The sequence below is a fragment of the Nestor notabilis genome, unplaced genomic scaffold, assembly GCF_000696875.1.
Source record: "Nestor notabilis isolate BGI_N333 unplaced genomic scaffold, ASM69687v1 scaffold19306, whole genome shotgun sequence".
In the NCBI taxonomy this organism is placed as follows: Eukaryota; Metazoa; Chordata; class Aves; order Psittaciformes; family Psittacidae; genus Nestor; species Nestor notabilis.
In genome coordinates, this window is record NW_009932719.1 from 27611 (window position 1) to 50039 (window position 22429).

At 40.0% G+C, this 22429-nt stretch overlaps 2 protein-coding genes across 2 annotated transcripts in view; one reads left to right on the forward strand and one right to left on the reverse strand.

The window, feature by feature from the left end:
* TXK (TXK tyrosine kinase) overlaps positions 1-6292 on the forward strand; it is a 13892-nt gene extending 7600 nt beyond the window's left edge. The window contains exons 10-14 of the mRNA XM_010016545.1: positions 1366-1582; positions 2513-2577; positions 4167-4285; positions 4745-4902; positions 6224-6292. Of these exons, the coding sequence (XP_010014847.1) occupies positions 1366-1582; positions 2513-2577; positions 4167-4285; positions 4745-4902; positions 6224-6292 (628 nt within the window). The remainder of the gene's footprint in view (positions 1-1365; positions 1583-2512; positions 2578-4166; positions 4286-4744; positions 4903-6223) is intronic.
* A 7936-nt stretch (positions 6293-14228) lies between these two features.
* Positions 14229-18769, reverse strand: NIPAL1 (NIPA-like domain containing 1). Its single transcript, XM_010016547.1, has 5 exons — positions 18595-18769; positions 17456-17512; positions 16917-17007; positions 14976-15136; positions 14229-14833 (listed from the first exon to the last, which is right to left on the reverse strand). Exons 1-5 carry the CDS (start codon positions 18767-18769, stop codon positions 14229-14231), a joined length of 1089 nt encoding a protein of 362 aa, XP_010014849.1.
* Between the last annotated feature and the right edge of the window lie 3660 nt (positions 18770-22429).

Below are 22429 nucleotides of genomic sequence, written 5' to 3' on the forward strand. Positions count from 1 at the left end.
ATGCACACAAGCAAAGCAAAACAAGGAATTCATTCACCACTTCCCATTGCAGGCAGGTGTTCAGACATCTCCAGGAAAGGAGGGCTCCATGATGAGTAACAGTTACTTGGGAAGACAAACACCATCACTCTGAACATTCTCTCACCTCCTCCTTCTTCCCTCAGTTTTTTATGCTGAGCATGATGCCATATGGTATGGAAGATCCCTGTGGTCAGCTGGGGTCAGATGTCCCAACTTCTTGTGCACCCCGAACCTACTCACTGTGGTGTGTGGGGTGAGGAGCAGAAAACGCCTTGTCCCTGTGTAAGCACTACTCAGCAGTAACTAAAACATCACTGTGTTACCAACACTGTTTCCAGCACAAATCAAAAACACAGCCCCATACCAGCTACTAAGAAGAAAATCAACTCCATCCTAGCCAAAACCAGCACAGCAGGACAGAAAGGCTGATATAAAGGTCTGAATCATACCGACACAGATGTTCACTGTGCCCGTTGCCAGACTCTTTTGCTAGAGTGTGCATTGCTTTATGCTGTGGAGCTCAATGGGGAGTGAATGTAATGGCAAATAAATGTGCTTCTAATACTATTATTTCATCCATAATTCAGTGCTTCTAGGACCACTGGCAGAGCTCATAATTAAAGGTTTTGAGAAACTATATTACTATTTCTCCTAATTTTGCAAATTAGGGAAGCATTCAGACCAGGTCTTGGCACAGCCTGCAAGAGAAGAACCGTTGCAGCATCATGTCCCTTGCCTGGAAGCCAGGCATAACTAGACCTTTCCATTTCACATCATCCAAATCAAGCTTTGCATTCATAGAATCATAGAATGGTTTGGGTTGGAAAGGACCTTAAGATTATCTAGTTCCAACCCTCCTGCCATGAGCAGGGACACCACACACTAAACTATGTCGCCCAAGTCTCTGTCCAACCTGCCCTTGAACACCGCCAGGGTTGGAGCATTCACAACTTCCTTGGGCAACCTATTCCAGTGCCTCACCACCCTCACTGTGAAGAACTTCTTCCTTATATCTAACCTGAACTTCCCCTGTTGAAGTTTAAACCCATTACTCCTTGTCCTGCCACTACAGTCCCTAACGAAGAGTCCCTCCCCAACATCCTTATAGGATGTTGCATTCACTGCATTCATGTAACTAATGAACAATTATGAATTCAAAGAATTAACTTTTTGGAGGAAATTGTAGGCAGGAATGTGTTAGATAGTGGGAGAACTCTGAGGCCAGTTGAATTGAATACTGTTTATCAAGCACTGCAAGTATTTTTCAGAACCATCATGAGAATCAAAGGTCTAGTCACCTGCCAAGGATAAATGCTAGCCTATCTAAAATCCACTTTTAAACAGGAAACTCTCCCATCCAAAGCTGGTCCAGCTTTATGGAGTGTGCACACATCGCAAGCCTCTCTATGTTGTGACTGAGTTCATGGAGAACGGCTGCCTGCTCAATTACCTCCGGCAAAGACGAGGGAAACTCGGCAGAGACATGCTGCTGAGCATGTGCCAGGATGTGTGCGAAGGGATGGAATACCTGGAAAGAAATAGTTTTATTCACCGTGATTTAGTAAGTGCAACAGGTTTTCTGAGGTTCTTGACAAATATTGGCAGTACGGAATGTGCCACTGCATTTTATGGGACACTTATGTGTCCTCTAAGACTTCTAGGATTTAACAAGCCAAAACTGTTTTCCTGGCTAACCAGAACCTTTCAGCTGTCCTTTTGTCCATGGACAGCTGGAAAAATTACTTGAGAGATCAGAGAAAATTGGGGTGTTAGCATGGAGGAGGCTGTTGTTAGGACATCCCAATACAAGAGTATTATGCAGTGATCACAACACAACCAAAATCACAGCAGTACAAAAGGTCAGCAACAATGAGGATTTTTCTTTTTTAACAAAATTTTTTCTATCTACAGTTTTTTCTGCTCCCTGCTACCTCACCTTGATGCTGGGACGTATGGGTGGCTTTTCTACCCTACTCCTCATAGGCAGGGAATCGTAAGAGAAGAGCTTGTTTCTTTACTCTCTGCTTTTCAACGCTCTCATTTGGATGCAGAGAGGAAATCTTCCTGTGCTCCTCCCTAGCTTCCAAAAGAAATAGAAAATCTTGAAAATTTCCAAGGAGTTCCTAATTTCTGTGTTGAAAAATCGCAAAACAGTTTTTTAAAGTTCACATTGAGTGTCCTAATGCTAGTGTCCAGGAAAATATCACCTTTGATAACTAGGCTCTGCAGCCTAAAATTTATTTTACTGTGCAAAAATATTGCAACTCATACTACAAGCACTTAAGCAGATTATATGCTATGTATGTATAACTACACAGTAATGAAATATGTTCACTGACTCAGAGACAGAAATTCACTTATATTTTTGAGCAAGACACTCATCTCCCTTTAGAGTATAAACAGTATAAGCTGAAACAAAAGTAGTCAGCTGATGTATTTCTCTTAAAATGCTTTAGCACAGATTTCAGATATGTTTTTCTCATTTTTCCAGGCTGCAAGAAACTGTCTAGTCAGTGCGGAGCACATCGTTAAAGTATCTGACTTTGGCATGGCGAGGTATGAGGCCATTGACGTGGGTTTCATGAGCACCTGTTCTCAGTCAGCTGCTTGCTTTGCTGGTTTGGGGAATCCCACTGTGGTCAATATTTGAATTCTGGTGAAAATTATAACGTTGTTAAGCTGTTGCACCATAAACTCGACATAGTGTCTTCCTCTTGCTATTGCTGAGTTTAAGACAAGTAAACAAAGTGCCAGGTAAACTTCAGAAGTATTTATGGGCAGAGAAATGCCCATGGTGCACAGGGCTGCCAGAAACAAGTTCTCCAACTTTTCTGGGCACTGGGGAGGACAGAAGGTCCCCAGGGACAGATCTGGGTGCTGGTGCTGACCTGTAGAGGCTGCTGTGTTGAGTAGGTCAGGCAGGAGGCAAGCAGGACCAGCAAGATGGGCAGGAAGTGTGATATGTGCTGCTCTAGTAGGGAAGTGGTTTTTCTGCTTCATGAGAGGACCAGCCAAAATGGGGAAAGAGAGCATGACACACTCTTACAAGCAAAGGATAGAGTAACTTAAATCTGTCCATACAGGCTTCCCCCACAGGATATGCTATATTTTGTAGCTGAGCTGACTGAACAAATGACTGCTACCCAAAGGGGTTGTCTCACTCCTTCTTTCTTACCCTTTGCAGCCCTGCACAAATCTCTCCACTTCTGTGTTTTACTGGATGGTTTTTGTTCTGGATTAGTAGACTGAATTGGCTCACTTTGGAGGCAAATAAGCTTGACAGGCAGTGGATGACTAAGCAGGATGTGGTGGTGACATTCACGTTGTGCTGCTTACCTTTCCCTTTGGTTTTGCCTCCTATTTCTAACCTAAGATTACAACACCCTAGCAGTTCATAACTAAATACTTGATTTCTGTCAATGTGATCTCCTTGAAAAGGGGCTTTAAAAGATGCCAATGCATTAGATCTTCCATGAGAACAAATGTTGTGTAGTGCACATCTGCTGTCTGCTCAGGAACATTAATACTGAGAAACTGTGCATACAAGCCTTTTAAAATGCTGCCCTATAAATGCCTGCAGTAGGCACATCTTATCTGGGCGGTCAGCTCCTATAAGTTTGTGCAAAGAATCACAGAATCATAGAATACCAGTTTGAAAGGGACCTTAAGGATCATGTGGTCCAACCTTTCTAGGCAAAACATGACCTAGACTACATGTCCCAGCACCCTGTCCAGCTGAATCTTAAAAGTGTCAAATGTTGGGGAGTCCACAATTTCCCTGGGGAGGTTATTTCAACAGCTGATGGTTCTCATTGTGGTCACCAGGAACAAAGGGGGTCCAGGGCAAAGGAAATTACTTTTCCGGTGCACCAGAGCTGTTGCCTTGTATGTGATGAACGTTTCCATCTGTGATGCTTCTGTAATGATGTGACGGGTATTATATCTGTGAGGTTTGGTAGTTATGAAATGTAATCCTCTACCAGTACTGTTTGGGTGCAACAAGTACTGTTACAGTGATACCATTTACTTGATTCTTAATTGACATTGTAATTTTATGAGATTATAAACCATCTATGGAGATGTCACTGGAACTGCTTGCACTTCAACTATCATTCAGCTGTATGCAGTCTCCTATTATTCTTTAGGTATGTCATCGATGATGAATATATCAGCTCTTCGGGTGCCAAGTTTCCGATCAAATGGTCATCTCCCGAAGTCTTTCATTTCAAAAAATACAGCAGCAAATCAGATGTCTGGTCATTTGGTGAGTTGATTAGGTGAATGTGCAACATACCGTGCTTCCCTAAAACTACTGATGTGATTTATGAAAGTGTAACTTCTTACTCATGCTTCCTATCTTAAGCTTTAGTTATTCCCATTTTTCAAGTCTTGCCTATATTGGACAACCATGTTTCTCAATAGAAAGGCTCTATGCCTAAAAATTAGATTCTGACTGAAATGTGCATTCTTGATAAGTCCCCATTAGCCAAATGTATATTCATCTCAGTTTCATGGACCACCCTTGGCTGACTTAAAGGAGAGCAGAATTATATTAGTTGAAGATGGGTTTGGTTGCTCTTTTCATTCAGTTCAGGTTGCCCATATTTTCATGCATTTTTCAATACACAAAAAATCAAGAGTGGGTTTTGTTCTTCTGGTGTTGTTAAATAGCTTGTGGGTTTGGGGTTTTTGTTTTGTCCTAAATATCTTGGTTCAATTCTAGGTGTACTGATGTGGGAAGTTTTCACAGAAGGCAAAATGCCTTTTGAAAGTAAGTCAAATTCTGAAGTTGTCCGTGAGATTTCTCGGGGTCACCGACTTTATCGACCACATTTGGCACCACATGCTGTGTACAGAGTCATGTACAGCTGCTGGCATGAGGTTTGTTGTCTGTTTTTCCTGTGGTATTACTTTATTACTGATTCGTAATGTGGATCTAAAAGCAATCTTAAAAAAATGGGGCATTAAATCCTTATTTCACATCTGTGGCAACCTCAATATCTCTTCCTATGTTTTCACAAATCACACCTAGGCTTACAAGCCTGTTTCTTTTGACTGTTGCATGTAATAGACATGAAGCACATCATCAATACAATTGGTCTAGACCATCCCTTGTTTTGAATATGCCACTATCATCTTGCTTCTCTGACGCATCAAATGTAATAGCTTTTCCACACCTCTTTATCATGCTTTGCTTTTTCTAGCTCTGCTATGAATGATAACCTTAATACATTCATATGCAAAGTAAGCATGCCCACTAAATGTGGATTTTAAACCCCGTTTTTCAGGTGCACGTCAGTACATCTGCACATCACTACAGCTCCCGGGCTGTGTCTCCTTCACCCTCTCCACTCTGATTTAGTATTTTATGTTCTTTCTCCAGTTCTCTAGCATCTATTTCTTTCTATATCAAAACATTGATCTCATCCACTTCTCCATCAGAGCAGTCCCTTAAGGTCTCCTTAAGAAGTCTCCTTCTCTAGTGTCTACAGGAAATTTATCTTTAATTTGAAATAAAAAGCACTTTCAGAAGAGCTTTGTGTGCAATGCTTTCACGTAAATAGGCAGGCGTACACTTAGAGTAGCCAAGGAACCTTGTTGCTGTCATTATGTCCTTTTTTCTGTCTTTCTTTTCTTGCCCATCTTTTAACTCTATATAAAATTTGTAGACCCTGAGTAAAAAAGCTTAAGAGGCTGAAATCTAAACTGCATCTAACTTGTAAGCCATCAAACTGCAAACATGAATGCCAGCCAGCAGAGGATGGGGAAGAAGTTCTCTCTTCTGCCTGCCATTTAGCCAGGGCTTTGTTCCATACTGACCTTCGGTACATCAAATGATAAAGCAGGTTGTTTTGCAGCAACCCAGGAAACATTCCTGAGTATCTTGGTTTCCTGAGAGGTAGGGCTTTCCAGTGACCTGTTGCAGGGGTGAAATCCTATAGGAATTCTGGTCCAGAATTGAAATAAATATAAGGTATTTTAGGAATGCTTGGAAAAGTGGCTGTGCTCATGCTGCTGGTGTCATGAAGGACAAATGATTTTTTTCCCCTCAAAATCATAAACTTGATCTTTTCTTCATATTAATAAAAGAAAATGTAATTTTAAAGTGGTAGCTCATATGAGCTTGTAACCATCTTCTAAAGTCTGATAATATAATTGAGCAATCTGCTAATACAAGTTTATCCTCTGCTTTTCTGTTCAGAAACCTGAAGGACGTCCTCCTTTTGCAGAGTTAAAAGAGACACTCACAGATATAAGAGAGAAGAGATAATCAGAGATTTTACACCCATATATTTACTGAAAGGCTAGCATGAAGCATGTCAATAATCTATCTGGTCCAGAAAACATCAGCCTTTCACACAGTCTCTACTTAAATCACCAGCATCCTATATACTGAAGTAGATATTTGGGCTTGGCCTTAATTTTTACTTATTTGAGAGATAGGAGACTGATTCGGGACTCTCAAGGCTTTGTTTTCATCATCACAGAGAAAAACCTCTTGTCTGAAAGAAGTAACCAAGCTAACTCACCTTATAGGCATTTTTATTTATTCTTTTGGTCACAGCTACACTAATTCCTGTAACAAATTATTTGGTACTTAATATGACTCCTGCACTAGGGAATACCTATTGGCAGGAGAAAAAGGGATGGAAGAACCTTTGATAAAGCTCTAGCTAGGTCATGGTTAAAGGCAAGCCCTTTCATGCTGCAAAGCACCCAGCACTGAAGAAATGGAGCACTGTTTCAGAATGGGCAGCAAGCTAACTGATCAACTGCCAGAGCAGCATCCATGTGTGTGCCCATACCCACTGCTGAAGATGAAGGCAGCAAAGGGAGCAGTCATCATTTAGCAGCTCCCACGTCACATCTGAGCAGCTGGAAAGATGGAGCATCCCTGAAGCATTTCAAGGTGTCTTCTCTACCAATTCTGTATAAAAGGAGGAGAGAAATGATTATTTTGTCCAAATGTCTCCCACAGTTTTCCAGTATTGTCTCCCATTCCTTGCCTGCTGATGCCAACTCACATGCTGACGCTTGTCTTAGTCCTTCCATTGCAAGTGCCCAGAATGGTTAATAGGCAAGTTAAAGCTGTAACCTGACAGTAAAATGCTTTGAATCAGCCTAGGTCAGATGGATTCTGTGATATCTGACATGGACAATGTCTGTAATCCTACTTCTTATGTTATTAATCAGTTTTAATTTTAAATCTTAATTGTGGTTGATAAAAATATAGAGAAGAAAAGGCAGATGAAGTTCATAATTGTTTAATATAAAATACTCAGACCATCACAAATAAACAGGTTATTCAAAATATGATTGAAATTTTAATTATTTATAGTCAAATACATCATAATATTTAGTTTTATAGTACTTTGTAGACAAAATATGTAAAACACACTAGCTAAAAAATGATTGAGTTCTGCACCATTTAATTTTTCATGTCCAAATTAAAAAAATACCTGTAACAACAAAATGAACTATATCAAATATCTGAAGTTTTGAATTTCCAGAAGATGATGGCATTTCTTGGTCAAATTCACTCCTGGCATTAATCATTCATCTTTACTGCAATGGTGTTATAACAGGTATCATTCCTTGGGAAAGGAAGTTGTTATTCCTATTGTTTGAACAGTTGGGAGAAGCTTCAAACGCACTTCTAAGGCATTTCTGCTTTGAGTGAAGCATGATATCCCTATCATTTCATATAATCTGATAGAATTGCCACCAACTGATGTCACTGTTTACTTATTAGTGAGCATTCAGTTCCTTCTCAGGCCTATGACTAAATACAGATCTGTACAACACAGTACAAACAAGCCCACCACAGTTTATGCTCAGGCCACAAAAGTACAAGGCTTTTCAGCAGATGATACACTACAACTGCAAAATTTGAACTGTTTCTGCAATACATGGAGAATTTGAATAATGTATGAGGCATCTTTTTTAATAGCTCTTGTACAACTGGTTTTGCCACATTAATTGCTACAAGTTAATATGTAATACAGTAGGGTACTGTACAGTAAAAAGCAGCTCCATTAGGTTTATGTACCCAAAACACCCCTCTCATGCTTGTTTCACTGAGTTGTCCCATGGTGAATATGCATCCATCCTTGAAATGTCTTGGTCTAATACACACTTGTCTGTCAGGCTTCAGCTTCTCAATATAATCTTTCTGTAGGCTGCTTTGGGAAAATTATGAGTAGTCTGTTATAATGCTCTGAAGCAGATAAATTTAACAGCTGCTATCATCAGGCTGACAGTAAATAAATGAAAAAGCACTGCAACATGCTTCAGAGTCAGTGAAACCAGTGCTTAACCTGCTTAATTAGCAACAAGAAAGATCTACAGAGCAAAGTTCAGTTATCTACAGAGTATTTACTTACCGGAACAGCTACACCCATAGCTAAAGACTAAGTAGGCCACCTTAGCCCTCACGGCGTCAGTGAGCTTAACTCAAACTCTAACCATATTCAAACAGACAAAACCGAAAGTGCTTATATAGTTGAACAGTGAATGCCACCCATGTCACGGACCATAAAGAGGTATGTGTGGGTAAACAGATGTCCATTACCTGTTTAAAAAATCCTTTTGTGTGATAAAAGAGAGACCTGGAAAAGCAGCAGAGGTTTGAAGGAGACACTGTAACACCTCCATACAGGGAATGTCTGGCCAAAGGCCAGCAATTGCTCAGCATTTGTAAAATTCAGCTGATGGTTCCTGATCAAACATCACAACACTTGCAGCAAGTCAGTTTGTGGATGGCTGAAAAAATGGCAGAATTGCCAGTTTCTGTGTGCCAGCCATTTAGGATAGATCTCTTCCCTATTAAAAAAAAACAAAAAAAATACCCAAACCAAAACCCCCAAAAAATAACCAGCCAAAACCAAACAAACAAAACCCCAAACACCCACATTGTTGACAAACTTGAATGTATTTTCAGAAAGTGAAATGACTTCTCTTGTCAAAAGCACACCTGATGGGCAACGCAAATCATCTACTTGTGCATACAGGTCTGGTGACATTTATCTCCCATGCCATTTGGTTTTCAGACCAACTTTCACCCTCCCCAGTTTTCACAAATAGGGAGGCCCTGCAGGCACACTAACACACACCACCACCACCACTCCTCCCTCATGTGCCACCAACCTGGCTCCCACTGCCAGGAAAGAGTCAGGCACAGAAAACCTGCCCTACTAAAAGAGTATAATCTAACATACTTGCTAGTTATTATCTTGCTGGAAGTTAAACAGCAAGAGAATGTCATTTGCTGGAAGTATGTAATTCCCCATATGGCTCCAGGATGCAACCATGATGAGTAAAGAGTGTTGAATGAGTAAAGAAGTTGAAGTTTTGAATCAGTGCTCTTTGGGGTGAAGATTTTTTTATAGCATGGCTGTTTTCAGTATGGCTGGGAAGGCAGGTTTCTACAGAAAATAATAATGCATGTACTCCCAGATTATTTAACCTATCCAAGTCTACTTGACCTGCCTACATTTAGTCAGTGCAGCTATGTAATGAATTTAATTGCCCATTAATTTGTCCTTAGGTACGTGGTAATGAGTAGCTGCCAAGATTTGTTTTCTATCAGCATTTAAAGCCATAATTTGGTTAGCAATATATAGCCTCTGAGGTTTTCTTAGTTCTAGTTCTTAACTATTCGCTCTACTTTCCAAACCACTTCAGATTACTTTAGATAATACCCTTTGTTTAATTGCCTGGAAAACCTGACAGAAAGTGGAAGCAAGGACAGGCAGCCTGGGAGGAATACAGATTCCTCAGGGATCAGTGTTGGCACCTGTCTTGTTCAACATCTTGCTCGGTGATATGGACAGTGGCATTGAGTGCACCCTCAGCAGGTTTGCTGACGTCAAACTGTGTGGCTCGGTTGATACGCTGGAGGGAAGGGATGCCATCCAGAAGGACCTTGACACGCTTGTGAGGTGGGCTGATGCCAACCTCATGAAGTTTAACCAAGACAAGTGCAAGGTCCTACACCTGGGTCGGCACAACCCCAGGCACAGCTACAGGCTAGGCGGAGAAGAGATTCAGAGCAGCCCTGCGGAGAAGGACTTGAGAGTCCTGGTTGGTGAGAAGCTTGACATGAGCTGGCTTCAGTGTGCGCTTGCAGCCCAAGGAAGTTGTGAATGCTCCAACCCTGGCAGTGTTCAAGGCCAGGTTGGACAGAGCCTTGGGCGACATTGTTTAGTGCGAGGTGTCCCTGCTCATGGCAGGGTGGTTGGAACTGGATAATCTTAAGGTCCTTTCCAACCCAAACCATTCTATGACTCTATGATTCTAAATTGTCTGAACAACCAGGGATCAGGTTAGGAAAGCTAAAGTCCTTGGATGGATGGTCACACTCAAAGAGTTGTGGTCAAGGGCTCGATGCCCAAGCGGAGACCAGTAACAAATGGTGTTCCTCAGGGGTCTGTATTGTGACCAATTCTGTTTAACATCTTTGTCAATGACATAGGTAGCGGAATTGAATGCACCCTCAGCAAGTTTGCCAAGGACACCAACCTGTGCAGTGCAGTTGACATGCTGGAGGGAAGGGATGCCATCCAGAGGGACCTTGACACGCTTGAGAGATGGGCCTGTGCCAAACTTGCTGAAGCTCAACAATGCCAAGTGCAAGGTCCTGCACCTGGGTCGGGGCAATCCCAGGCACAGCTACAGGTTGGGTGGAGAAGAGATTCAGAGCAGCCCTGCGGAGAAGGACTTGAGGGTGCTGGTGGCCGCGAAGCTCAACATGAGCTGGCTTCAGTGTGCACTTGCAGCCCAGAAACCAAATGTATCCTGGGCTGCACCAAAAGGAGAATGATCAGCAGGTCGAAGAAGGTGATCCTGCCCCTCTACTCTGCTCTCGTGAGACCCCATCTGGAGTACTGCGTTCAGTTCTGGGGCCTCCAACTTAACAGGGATGCAGATCTGTTAGAGTTAGGCCAGAGGCCATGAATATGATCAGAGGCTGGAGCATCTCTCCTATGGAGACAAGCTGAGAGAATTGGGCTTGTTCAGTATGGAGAAGAGAAGGCTCTCAGAGCAGCATTCCAGTATCTAAAGGAGGCTACAAGAAATCTGAAGAGGGAAGGGCTTTAAACTACAAGAGGGTAGGTTTAGATTAGATATGAGGAAGAAGTTCTTTACAGTGAGGGTGGTGAGACACTGGCACAGGTTGCTCAAAGAAGTGATAAATGCTCCATCCCTTGCAGTGTTCAAGGCCAGGTTGGACGGGGCTTTGAGCAACTTGGTGTAGTCGAAAGTGTCCCTGCCCATGGCAGGGGGGTTGAACTAGATGAGCTCTAAGGTCCCTTCCAACACAAACCATTCAGTGATTCTATGACATCAGCCAGACCCTCTTCCTTTAGAACCCACTTACATGTGCATAGGACTAGCTGCTAAAATCAAGATTATTCTCTTTGGATCTATCAGATACATAGTGTTTAAATGTTTACCAGAAACATGAATTCACTCCTTTTTATTCCTTGCTTTAAAAACACAAATCATTTTAGTACATAATTCATTAATAATTTATTACAAGAGAAACAGCATAATTTCACTAAAAATTAGTTATTCCAAATTAGTAACTAAATGTAAACTTTTCTAAAAATAACATCTGTTATAGGAAATGTTTTTTATATAAAAGGATAATCAATAATTTACTCTTAACATGACAGACTTCCTGTACACCATGAAAAATAAGCATTGGCTTGGTTTTCTGACATTGCAAGAAAAGAACTATTTTCCTAGTATATTTTATTTATGTATAAAAGCAGTTACACAGAACCAGTAGAAAATACAGAAATTCTGTTTGGTACAAGTTAATTGACTGCCAGGAATTGTTATAAAAAGAGCCCAGACTTGGTATAAAAAGAGGCCAGACTCTGCTCAAAGAATTACTACATACCTTAAAAAAATGCCAACGCACATCCATTCAAGATTGGACTGGTTGCTTTTTTGTACAAATAACCCATTTGGCCACACCATAGTGATGACGATATAAGCAAATAGAGGCACCATGAGCTATGCAGATGGGATATGAGGATTTCTTTTTCTCTTTTCAGAGTTAATCAATATTTTCTTCAGTTATTCTTTAAATTATATGACAATTTCACAGTGAAAAGTAATGCATGTTTTTGTTAAAAGGCAAATTGAAAAGAAAACTCCATCTTTAGTCTTCTTCTTACTTGTATTACCTGTTCTTAACTATAAAGATTTTGTAGCTTGAATCTGGCCAATAAAGCCAAAGTATCCTCTACATTAACTAAGAAGTAATGAAACCCCATTTACAGACTTTCTTCTTTGAAGATGCATTTTATCAGCAAAGAATTGCTGCAAGACTCATCACCTGGGAACCCGAAAAAAAGCTGTATAGATTGTCATTATATTTTCAAGGCAAGTACATTTGTTGTGAAAATGTCTCTATTGCTGGGGTAACATTGCTGCCTCCTCCTGCACTGTTGAATGTGCTTCTCAAATTAGGCAATCACAGCGGATGACCTGAAAAAACATTGCCTAATAATGTCTTCTGGTCTTCTTTTTACATCGGCAAGATTACCTCCAATATTTTATAAAGTACTGCGAGCAGAAGAACCAGCCATGCTTTTCAGTCTCACATTTTTCAGATAATTCTCTTCATTGTAAAAATGAGGGTTTAGAAATAGGTGCAAGTGATTGATACAGTTTCTACCTCTTCCTATAGGTATGTCAGCTACAAACCTAACCAAGTGAGAAAACAAAAAAGGAGCTTGGAGTTTAACTTTAAGCTAGTATCCATAGCATTACTTTCCAGTTTTTGGTAGCTTCTACAGCATCACTAAAATTAATTAACAAATGAGATGTTTCATAAATATCTTTCAAAAAGGAAGTACTGAAACTGCACAACACAAACATAGATGAGATTATCAGCAGCAACTCTTTTGTTCTTGGAGCTAAAGTATGAGCTTTTTTTTGTGGAACATTTGCTTTTATTATGTTCTTTGAACGTTAGAGGCTGCTTCATGAGGAGGTTCTGCGGTAAAGATACTAACCTTCAAGGCCTACAGTGGATTAATAGCTAAAATATCTAATAGAAGCAAATACTAGTTTTTAAAAAAGATGAAAAAGCCGACCTAAAACAAAAGATGTTTTGATGTTTCTCACCTCTCATTTACAGCCCTTCCTTTACCCAGTATTTTTAGAAATAGGGCACAGACTGGAAAATGGATTTTGCTTTTATAATGGAATATAAATAACAAACAAGACCGATTTGCTATTAAGAGTGAGAAAAAAAATTTGAAAAGCTTAAATGGGTTTTGGTGAATAGATGGCAGTATTAGGAAGAAGTATGTAAATAAGGAAAGTCCCTTCTTAAGCCTCAGAGTAGTATAAAATAGACTGGAAATATTTAATTGCACTTTTTGGTTTTCTTCCACTTATTCTTCAATCTTATGTATTTTTTTAAGCCAATAGAAAGTGTTTTCAGGTCTCTAATGAATTTGATTTTCTTAAAATGAAACTTGGTTATAGTTTTGAAATAGAAAGGTATTCAGGGATTTGCAAACCATTCAGGATTCCCGAGGCAGAAGAGCTAAAACTTTGCTGGTAAAAAACAGATTTTGAAGGAGACTAGTTACCAAGAACCGTATTTCATAAATTTTTCTGGTGATGTCTATTCAAGGTTCATTGATAGGTGATCAAAAGTGAAAAAATCTTGCATAAAATTGTATAAGCTGAAAGGGTTAAACACTGTTTTTTTCATATTGTATCTCCAATAGATGTTCGTCATGTAGAATACCTACAAGTTTGCTTGGCAATAAAGTACAAAAATATAAAGAAAGCCTGAAATATTAAGGCCATAGCAAAGTGCTTGTCACTTCAGCACAGATTATCTTTTATCATGATGGGAAAATCGCACTTTGTAAACATAGCTTACAAAGACCATCATTTTCTGCTAAAATTCTCCAACAACAGGAGATGCTGCACAAAAAAAAGGACAAGGTTTTTCATTGCCTAATATACAATCACCATCAGGTTTCCGTCATGTTAATTACTGAACATTTGTATTCATTACTACCAACAGTGGGCACACAGAGAAGTGGCCCACACTTAACTGGCCTTACAGATGGTTTTCCAGAAGACTGCAGAAAAGAGCAGCATTCTGGTAGACACAGGTGGGCTGAGTCCGCAATTCATGATACTTTAATGTTGAACACTGCTAGAGAGTTTCATTGGCTGAATAAAACATTGTCCTCCTCGTATGCCAAAGCAGGGTCTTCCATGCTCTCCAGTAAGGTGTGACAAGTTTCGTATTCTCGGTGTGGTAATGATGATTCTTTGGCAACAGTGGACATCAACTGATTCCAGGTGATGTTAGTATTTTTGAAGGTGTGCAGTAGAAAAATACCAATGAGGATAGTGCAGAAACCACTCAGGGTTCCAATGATATCGCCCTGGTCCATACTACTCCATTCCTTGAACAGGATGATGGAGCATGTCACAACCGTTGTGGTGAAACACACGTAATAAATAGGCGTCACTAAAGATGTATTGAACACATCCAATGCTTTGTTGAGATAGTTGATCTGCGTGCTGACTGAAAGCACTAAGACGCCCACCAAAACGTAAACCAATGGATGTTGATACACTCGCTTCTGCTCCAGCATTTGTTTAATGGCGATGCCCAGGCCTTTCACAGACGAGACAGAGAAGGCACCAATGAGTGAGCAAATTAGAATGTAAATCAGAATATTTGTCTGGCCTCTCCTTGGAGCCACAATAAAAATCAGCATGAGGGCAACAACTGTTAGTAGAACAGCAAATGTAACAAATGCTGTAAGAAAGAGAAAAGAGAAGAAGAGTAATGTGTATGAGAGAAAATACCAGACTACATCCAAGTACACGCTAAATTTATTCAGCATCCTGAACACTTCTCTATGAACTGTAGCACATGTTCACTGCAATTGCATACAGACCTGGATCTTGCAGCTTTCTTTCCATCTCATCTAGTGAGCTGACCTCCTCCTCCTCAGGGGCATGAATAACCATGACTGTTGACCCCAAAATGCTCAGTACACAGCCCAGCTTTCCATGAATATTCAGCTTCTCATTTAAAAAATAGGATGATAATATAGCACTGTTCAGCAAAACACAAATAAAAGGTTCAGCTCCAACACCCACATGAGAAATTCAAAATTTGTCTGTGCAACATGAGAGTAGTTTAAAACCTCTTCTGAATTTGGATATATGGGAAACCAGCCTCAAACAATAAAATTTTAAGGAGTTTTGCAAGAAGGTTGGTCAGGACCCAGAAGGTCAGGTTTTAGGAGGGTTAACTACCCTCACCTCCAGGTTGTTATGGGTCCAAATTGCTCAAGGAACTTCCCATTACTGATTGTCTGAGTAAGTGGTATGCACTCTCACACACCTGCTAATAATGAGAGCTGTTATTTTCTTCCAGAAATGGTTTAAAGCACCTGAACTGCCATTAGAACCAGTGCACTCACGTTTTAGAAACTGTTCCTCATCTATCCCTGGGCTCTCCCACTCAGGCACTATTTCTGCCTGGTTTGCCAGGACTCCCCTAAAAACACAGAGAAGGCACATCTCCCCCTTTGAAGAAGACTGGCCCCAGGCTCTCCAAGGTGTTCAAGATTTAACCTAAGGACAGTAACACAGCCCAGATGAGGCCACATCACAGGGCACATGATTAGTCAGCTAGAGCACAACTTTAGGCACAGACACAGGCTTAATGGTGTGTGGTTGTGCTCACAAATTGTTTTTCAAATTAAAGCCATTTTTTCACACAAGGGTGGCAAGCTCGCTGACACAAAGTTCTCACGACCTCTCTGTTCAGTGAAAACTGTAGAGATTGCTATCTACATCAAAGAAGAGGGGTGCTAAACTCAGGCTGTTTTGCAAAGCAGCAGCCAGGTGGCCAGTTAGTCTGCATCTACCTACGCCCTCATCCCAGCACATCTATAGACGACTGAGTTACACAGGTTTTGCTATGACAGAACGGCTGCGTTTTTAGCAGTTAAATTACTGCAAGCATCTTTAGGAAAAAAAAAAAAAAACAAGCCAAAACAAAAATCATGGCCAAGGTTAGTTTTAAACACAATGTTTCATATAAGTATACTCAGATCCCAACAATTAGTTTTACATTTAAAATGCAATAACTCCATTTCTCTAGTAACTTATGTCCCAGAAAATTTGTTGTAAGCATAATTCATGTCTTCTCTGCTTCTGTGCTAGCCATATTAATATATGTACTTAAATATCTGGAAATCATTTGTTTCTTCATACATAGCAAATAATGATTGTTTGAACAGCATTCATATATCAAAAGACCCACAAATTTTAACTGCTGATATTAAACGAGCTAAGATTTTCTTTGCCTGCTTTCCAGAAGGACTTGGAAAAGACCAAACAAACCCAAAATGTTTACTAAGTGTGCCTTAATATGAAATTATGCTCCTATAAAAAAGAAATGGTTTTGAAAACATTTTAGTGGGGAAATACTGTATTTTTTTGAAAGTACCATTGCAACTGAAGAACAGGATATGACTTTTTAAGAAAGCTTCAGTTCTCTAGGAAGAGATAAACTGCACCTTTCTACTACTGTGCATCAGCGGCATACCCAGGACACACTGATAAGAAACAGTTTATAATATAGGTGGAAGGCTGTTGGGAAAGCATACAGTGGTTTTTTTGGAACAAGACTTCTCACTCCCTCTACCCAGAATATTCAGTTCTAAATAATCAAGGGATCTTTCCACCAAGGAACAAAAGGCTTTTTTTTGTCCATATATTGCTTTTCAGTTTTCCTATTAAAATTCTCTACTTTCAGCCAAAGACAGTATTTTTCCCTCACTCAGCAAATGGTTCATCTGTCAAGGTTTGCTTCCAGTACTAACCTTATGAGAACACTCAGTGCACCCAAGGGAGTAACTAAGGTTGCAGGTGCAAACGCATAGGCAGCAAAGTTTGCAGCTTCTCCTAATCCCACTGCAGAAGAAAGAAGATTTGGATCAGGTTGAAGGGTGGGGATAAAAGGCATAATATTATAAATATTTTCTATGATAGCAAATACAAACCAGAATCTTTTCCTACACTATATATGCAAATTTTCTTTTCCAAATTATCTGCATAACCTCCTCTGGACATAATACAGGCTGAAGAAAGTTAAATACTTTTCCCCTGAGTACTCTTAGAAGCTGGACAGATTCAATCCTATTGTTTTGGATGGGATATTAAAGAAGAGGTTGCTATTCTGCAAAGAGCTACAAAGATCAAACACAGATTTGAGAGACGGGATATCAGAACAGCTTCTATCATAAAGGTGATTGCAAAGACATTTCTTTTAAGTGAAGAGAGTGAAAAATTGGGGAATAAATCTATTTAAAACAATCTGCTTTATGTATCATTTACATATAGGTTGAGAGAAGTGACTTACTTGATAGCAATCCTGCCCACCAAAGCCATTCCTTCAAGTAAGAATATCCGCCTTGGCCTGAAAGTGGAAAAAATAATCTCATTCTCGAAGAAAGAGAACACCTTATTATAACAAACAAAACTACAGCTTCACGTTTCCATCTAGTCCTAGAAAGTACAGAAAGAGCACGTTATCTGAATGTGACATGAAGAATATTTTGATTTTGACTGACATTTTCATTAATCACTTTACTGCTTTGTGAACTAGACTTTTGAAAAATTCTATTTCACTAAATATATACGGAGGGAAAGTTCCAAGTAGAAGTAAAATGTCCATGAAGATTGCTGGCGAGCTAAGAAATGCTTCAAAGTGCTTTCCCAGGTCACAGCCAATATATTCATACACAGTCGGCTGCAGTTTGACTCTGCTTATACTTTAAATTGAGAGAAATTAGAAAGAAAAATGACACTGCATGCATTCATTTTTTTAATATGAAATATAAGTATGTTAAATATGCAGTTTTTTCAAAAAACAAGTAACAGTTTTTTTCAAATAAAGAAATTCTCTGGAACAGTACATTACAATAAACACTAGAAACAAAAGAAAAACTGCTAATGCTATACATTTAAATCCACACAAAGAGAATTTTGAGATTAGTTCAATAGGTCTTTTTCTAGCTCCTCATCTGTTGAGTTTGATAAAAGAATAGTTGTACTAACTGTAGAAACTTTTGTACCAAGTATCCTTTCTAGAGCTTTCCACAAAACCTAAACCTAGTTACCTTCATAAGACTTTCAAATGTCTCAAATGAGAAGAAAAAAATAAGATGGAAAAAAGAGGAAGGCGTTTTGAACAGTAAGATGAATGGAGACTTCTATGTGGTATCTAACTGCAGCCAGGGAGGAAATAACACTAGATTTAATACCCACTATTACTCTCATAGGTCTAGAGTTCTGAAATCCTAGTCCCTGTAATCACACACAGAGAAATAATACTGCATCTCCATCCCCAGCCAAGACAGGACTTCTGATCACCATTAAAGTATGACAGCTTTCAACTACAACAGATTTAAACATGTGGCCTGTGACTCAAACCTTGATTTTGCCCAATTATAAGAGGCATCTGTGTTCCAGGAAGAGCAAGGCAACACCATCGCTTACCAGCTCGGGGGACTCCTTTGTCTGCCAGTTTCAAAAGTCCTTTCTTCTTCAGTATGAAACTAGAACCAATAAAGGTACTGGAGCCTATTGCCAGAGCCAAGCCAATGTAGAGATGATATTTGCTTCCAGCAAGCATGGGAATGCTCTGGTTTGTTTCATTAACAGTCCCGTCCATACAGGCAAGGAGAGAAGAATGTGATTCAGATATGTTGATGATCTGGCACCATGCCAGGCAGGAGTTATGACAAACAAGAGAGAGCACAGCACCTGCAAGGAGAAAAAAGGAGGACAAGTGATCCACGAGCCAGGTACAGCTCTGGAGGAGTCCCATCCTCGCTCTGCTCACTCCTTTCCATGTCTTCCCTGAGCGCTTGTAATTTCTGACCATTCAAATAACTCACAAAACATAGATAACATACACAATGCTGCCCCAGGCCATTACCCACTTCTGTAATTCACAGGTGCCTACATTACTTTTTATATATATTTCCACTACATTGGCTCAGTCAAGCAATTAGAGCAATACCAAGAAATGCAACAATAAAATATTACCTTTGATGTAAAATTCAACTTAAAATCTTAAAAGCTAACCTGAAACCTCAAGATGAAAGGGTTCTTTTGTGTCGTGAAGAGACCACATCCCCAAAATGCAAACATATAGCCAAATCCATTATTTCAGACTTTGCCTGCTAGGGTAAGCTTGCTGTTATTCCAGGCTTCTGAAGCTTTTACATTTGTAGCTGAGATTTGGAAACAACAAATAAAAAAGAGAAGGACAATCTATATAGGGAGCAAACTCATGCTGCATATGGGTGCTAATGCGTTTCACTATAATTCAGTCTACTGGGTGAGACAGATCTTTAACCACTCATAAAATTTTGAGGTGGAGGCCTCAGTACACCTCACAACCATTTTCATCTAACCTCAACAACCCCTTGCTGGAGGAAGACCACAGCCTGCAAGGGACAGTCCCCCTGGCTATCCCTGACACACAGCTGGCTGATCCTTAGCTAAGGCTGAAGCTACACACCCTCAGCTAGCAAAGCCTGACCAGCATCAGTACAATGACAGCCTGTGGGAATGACATCATTGCAATCAGCTTAGACATGTTTTTAAAAGGAAGAAGACGTATTGCATTTCCAAGAACAAAAGGAGTCATTGCTTTGCATGAGGAAGCAGGGGACAGGCACCAATGCTGCGACAGGGCTTACAGTATCCTAGGCTCATGCTTCACAGTTTCTCACAGTAAACTGCACCACGCAAACAGCATGGATCAGACAACCTAGCCAGGAACAACCTTTTTGGAAAGAAAGGTTTCATTGCAAAGACCTGTTAACATATGAAATGGCTGATGCAGAATTGCAAAAGCTCAGTCCATTGTGATTCATACAAAGCGTTGGATGCAACAATTAATTTTACTTTCCATGTATTCCCTGTAATTAAAACGACACATGAAAGATTCATCCTGCTGAGTGACACCATCAGTAATACACTCACTTCTTTCTTCCAACTGAAAAAACACTTAGAGACTTGGTAGAAAAGGATGTGTCTCTGTGTCTGTTCATACCTAAACTCTGGAAATATGAATATTCTGACTTCATTAAACAATTATAAGCAGCCTTGGATAATTCACCTAATGCTGTTTAGAAGGGAGTATTTAAAACAGAAAGAGTATTAAAACCCATATGAAATTTGACAGCATATCTTCATTTGCAGCTGACAATGCTGATATTAACAATGAGAAATAACACCCTTTATGAGTAAAGAACTAGAACAAGTATCTGCTCCCATTTTTCCTGTGCCATACTGCACAACAGACTTACTAAAGGAAGTTATCAATTTATTTTCAGGATGTGCAGTCACATTTCCTTGTTTGCTAGGAGAGTTTCTATATAAACAGGAGTTGGTTTGTATAGCCAGACTTTGCAAAAACGGTCCCACAAGATTGGTACGTCCATATCCTGCATCTAAAGATTAAAATCTCAAAGAATTTAACATCTACATGAAATTACTTTTGCATAGGATGTAGGATAGAAGTATTCTGCCATCTTGTTATTACTAGAAGCTGCAGTTGGATAATGTAAAAGAAATGTAATTTGCATCTGTATCTGAAAGTATTTTCAAAACCTAAAGTATTAGCAATGCCTTATGAGAGGAAAATTTTGCATATACTTAAATTTTAATGTAATTATTAAAGATTAAATTAGAAAGAAAATTACAGAGAAGTCCTTTGAGCATAGATGTTTTTCTTAGCTAACATGTGTCAGGGCAAGGCAAAAAAGACAGAGAGGTTGCCAGTGAATTAAGTCCCATAGTTCTCAGTATCTTATAATGATGCTAAACTGGACTGGTGATGGTTGTACCACCACCACTCAGCTACTACAGGCTGTATGTGAGAAGCAGCTCAATTATTTCCTTTAATTAAAAGAAAGCATGAAGATAAAAAACTCCTGGTAATCATGGTCTTTTAGCTACCTGTAGTGGTAGGTGGTAAGGCAGCTTTCTATCAGCATGTTGGGTTTCTACAGTGAAGAAAATAACACTCTTCTTCCTCTTTTTGTGAATGGTGTACTTTCATTTAGCTGAAGGTGAATGGCAGGCTTACTCCCTTCCATATCACACTACTACTACTTTTTTGACTGCCTTTTTTCATTCCCCAGCAGACTTTATGACACCGAATAATGAAAATTTAATTGTGCCATCTGTAGTAAGTCACTCAGTGACTGCCACTGGATGTTTCTCTCCTTTCTGAAATACAGTCTTTGCTCACATTTACAGAGAGAGGGTGGCTCTTCCGCCTGTTGCGTCTGCCAGTTGAGAAGTGTTATCCTGAATGGTTGTGATCTCTGTTTATTGTGCTGAGAAGCTTTCTCTAATTCTAAAAAGTGTGTCTTTTGTTCCACTTGCATGTTAAGTGGTATGTCGCTCTGCTGATTGAAGAACCACCTGAGAGCTGGGAAGAGGAGGCTGATCCAGGAATTACTATTACTTTATTGCCCACTGTAAACAATCTGAAGATACCTGGAAACACTGAGGAAGGTGACAAATCTCTGCGGCCGCCTGGCTTGCTCAGCACACAGTTTCTGTAGCTAAGCTAGTTTCACCTCCCACTTCCAATGCTGCCAAACATGAACCTGTCAGCAAAACCCCTCCTTGCAGAAATAAACTCTCCCAGCTCTGACTCAAGGCTGATAGCAACAGGAAGCCAGCCTGAGTTCAGGCGGCCACTGTTGTAACTTCTGAAGTGTTTTTATGATTCTGAAAATTATTTCTCATTTTCAGAATCAAACACCTTATTTTCTCAAACACCTAAATAGTCTGTGAGTTGGACAGATTGGCCAGCCTGATCCTACATGCTTTTTTTAGCAAGTTTAACTTGCTGTTGTTCTGCGGTCCTACAAAAGCCTAGGACTAATGTACCATATGGTTTGCTAGTGAGAGCCAGCTTGGCTTTTATCTTGCTACTGAAGATACTGGTCCTAAGTCATCTGGAAAAATATTTGCTTTGATTACACATGTAATTTGACCCTTTTTATTGCACTCAGGGGTCAGCTCACACCTGGCAGGAACACAGAAAGCCTTTCTTGGTCATGCAGGAAATACCAAGCCCAGTTTTGCAAAGGCCTGGCTACTGAGGCTGAAAGTGGGTGTATGGAAAAGCAGCAAGGATTTGTTCCCCATGACACAAAAATGCACGAAAGATGCTGAAAAGAGGGTCTAGACATGAGCCAGCCTTGGGAGAAGCAGAGCAGGAGCCTCCCCAGCACCAGCAGCACCATGCTCATAGAATCATAGAATCCTAGGATGGTTTGGGATGGAAAGGACCTTAAGATCA

What these genes read in the sequence shown, in the direction of transcription:
- NIPAL1 (XM_010016547.1), bottom strand. Translation starts at nt 18,769, where the DNA reads ATGGACGGGACTGTTAATGAAACAAACCAGAGCATTCCCATGCTTGCT. An exon ending in GCACTGAGTGTTCTCATAAG is followed by an intron (nt 15,137 to 16,916) that starts GTTAGTACTGGA and finishes TTTGCTGAACAG; the next exon opens with TGCTATATTATCATCCTATT. An exon ending in AAGAAAGCTGCAAGATCCAG is followed by an intron (nt 14,834 to 14,975) that starts GTCTGTATGCAA and finishes TCTTTCTTACAG; the next exon opens with CATTTGTTACATTTGCTGTT.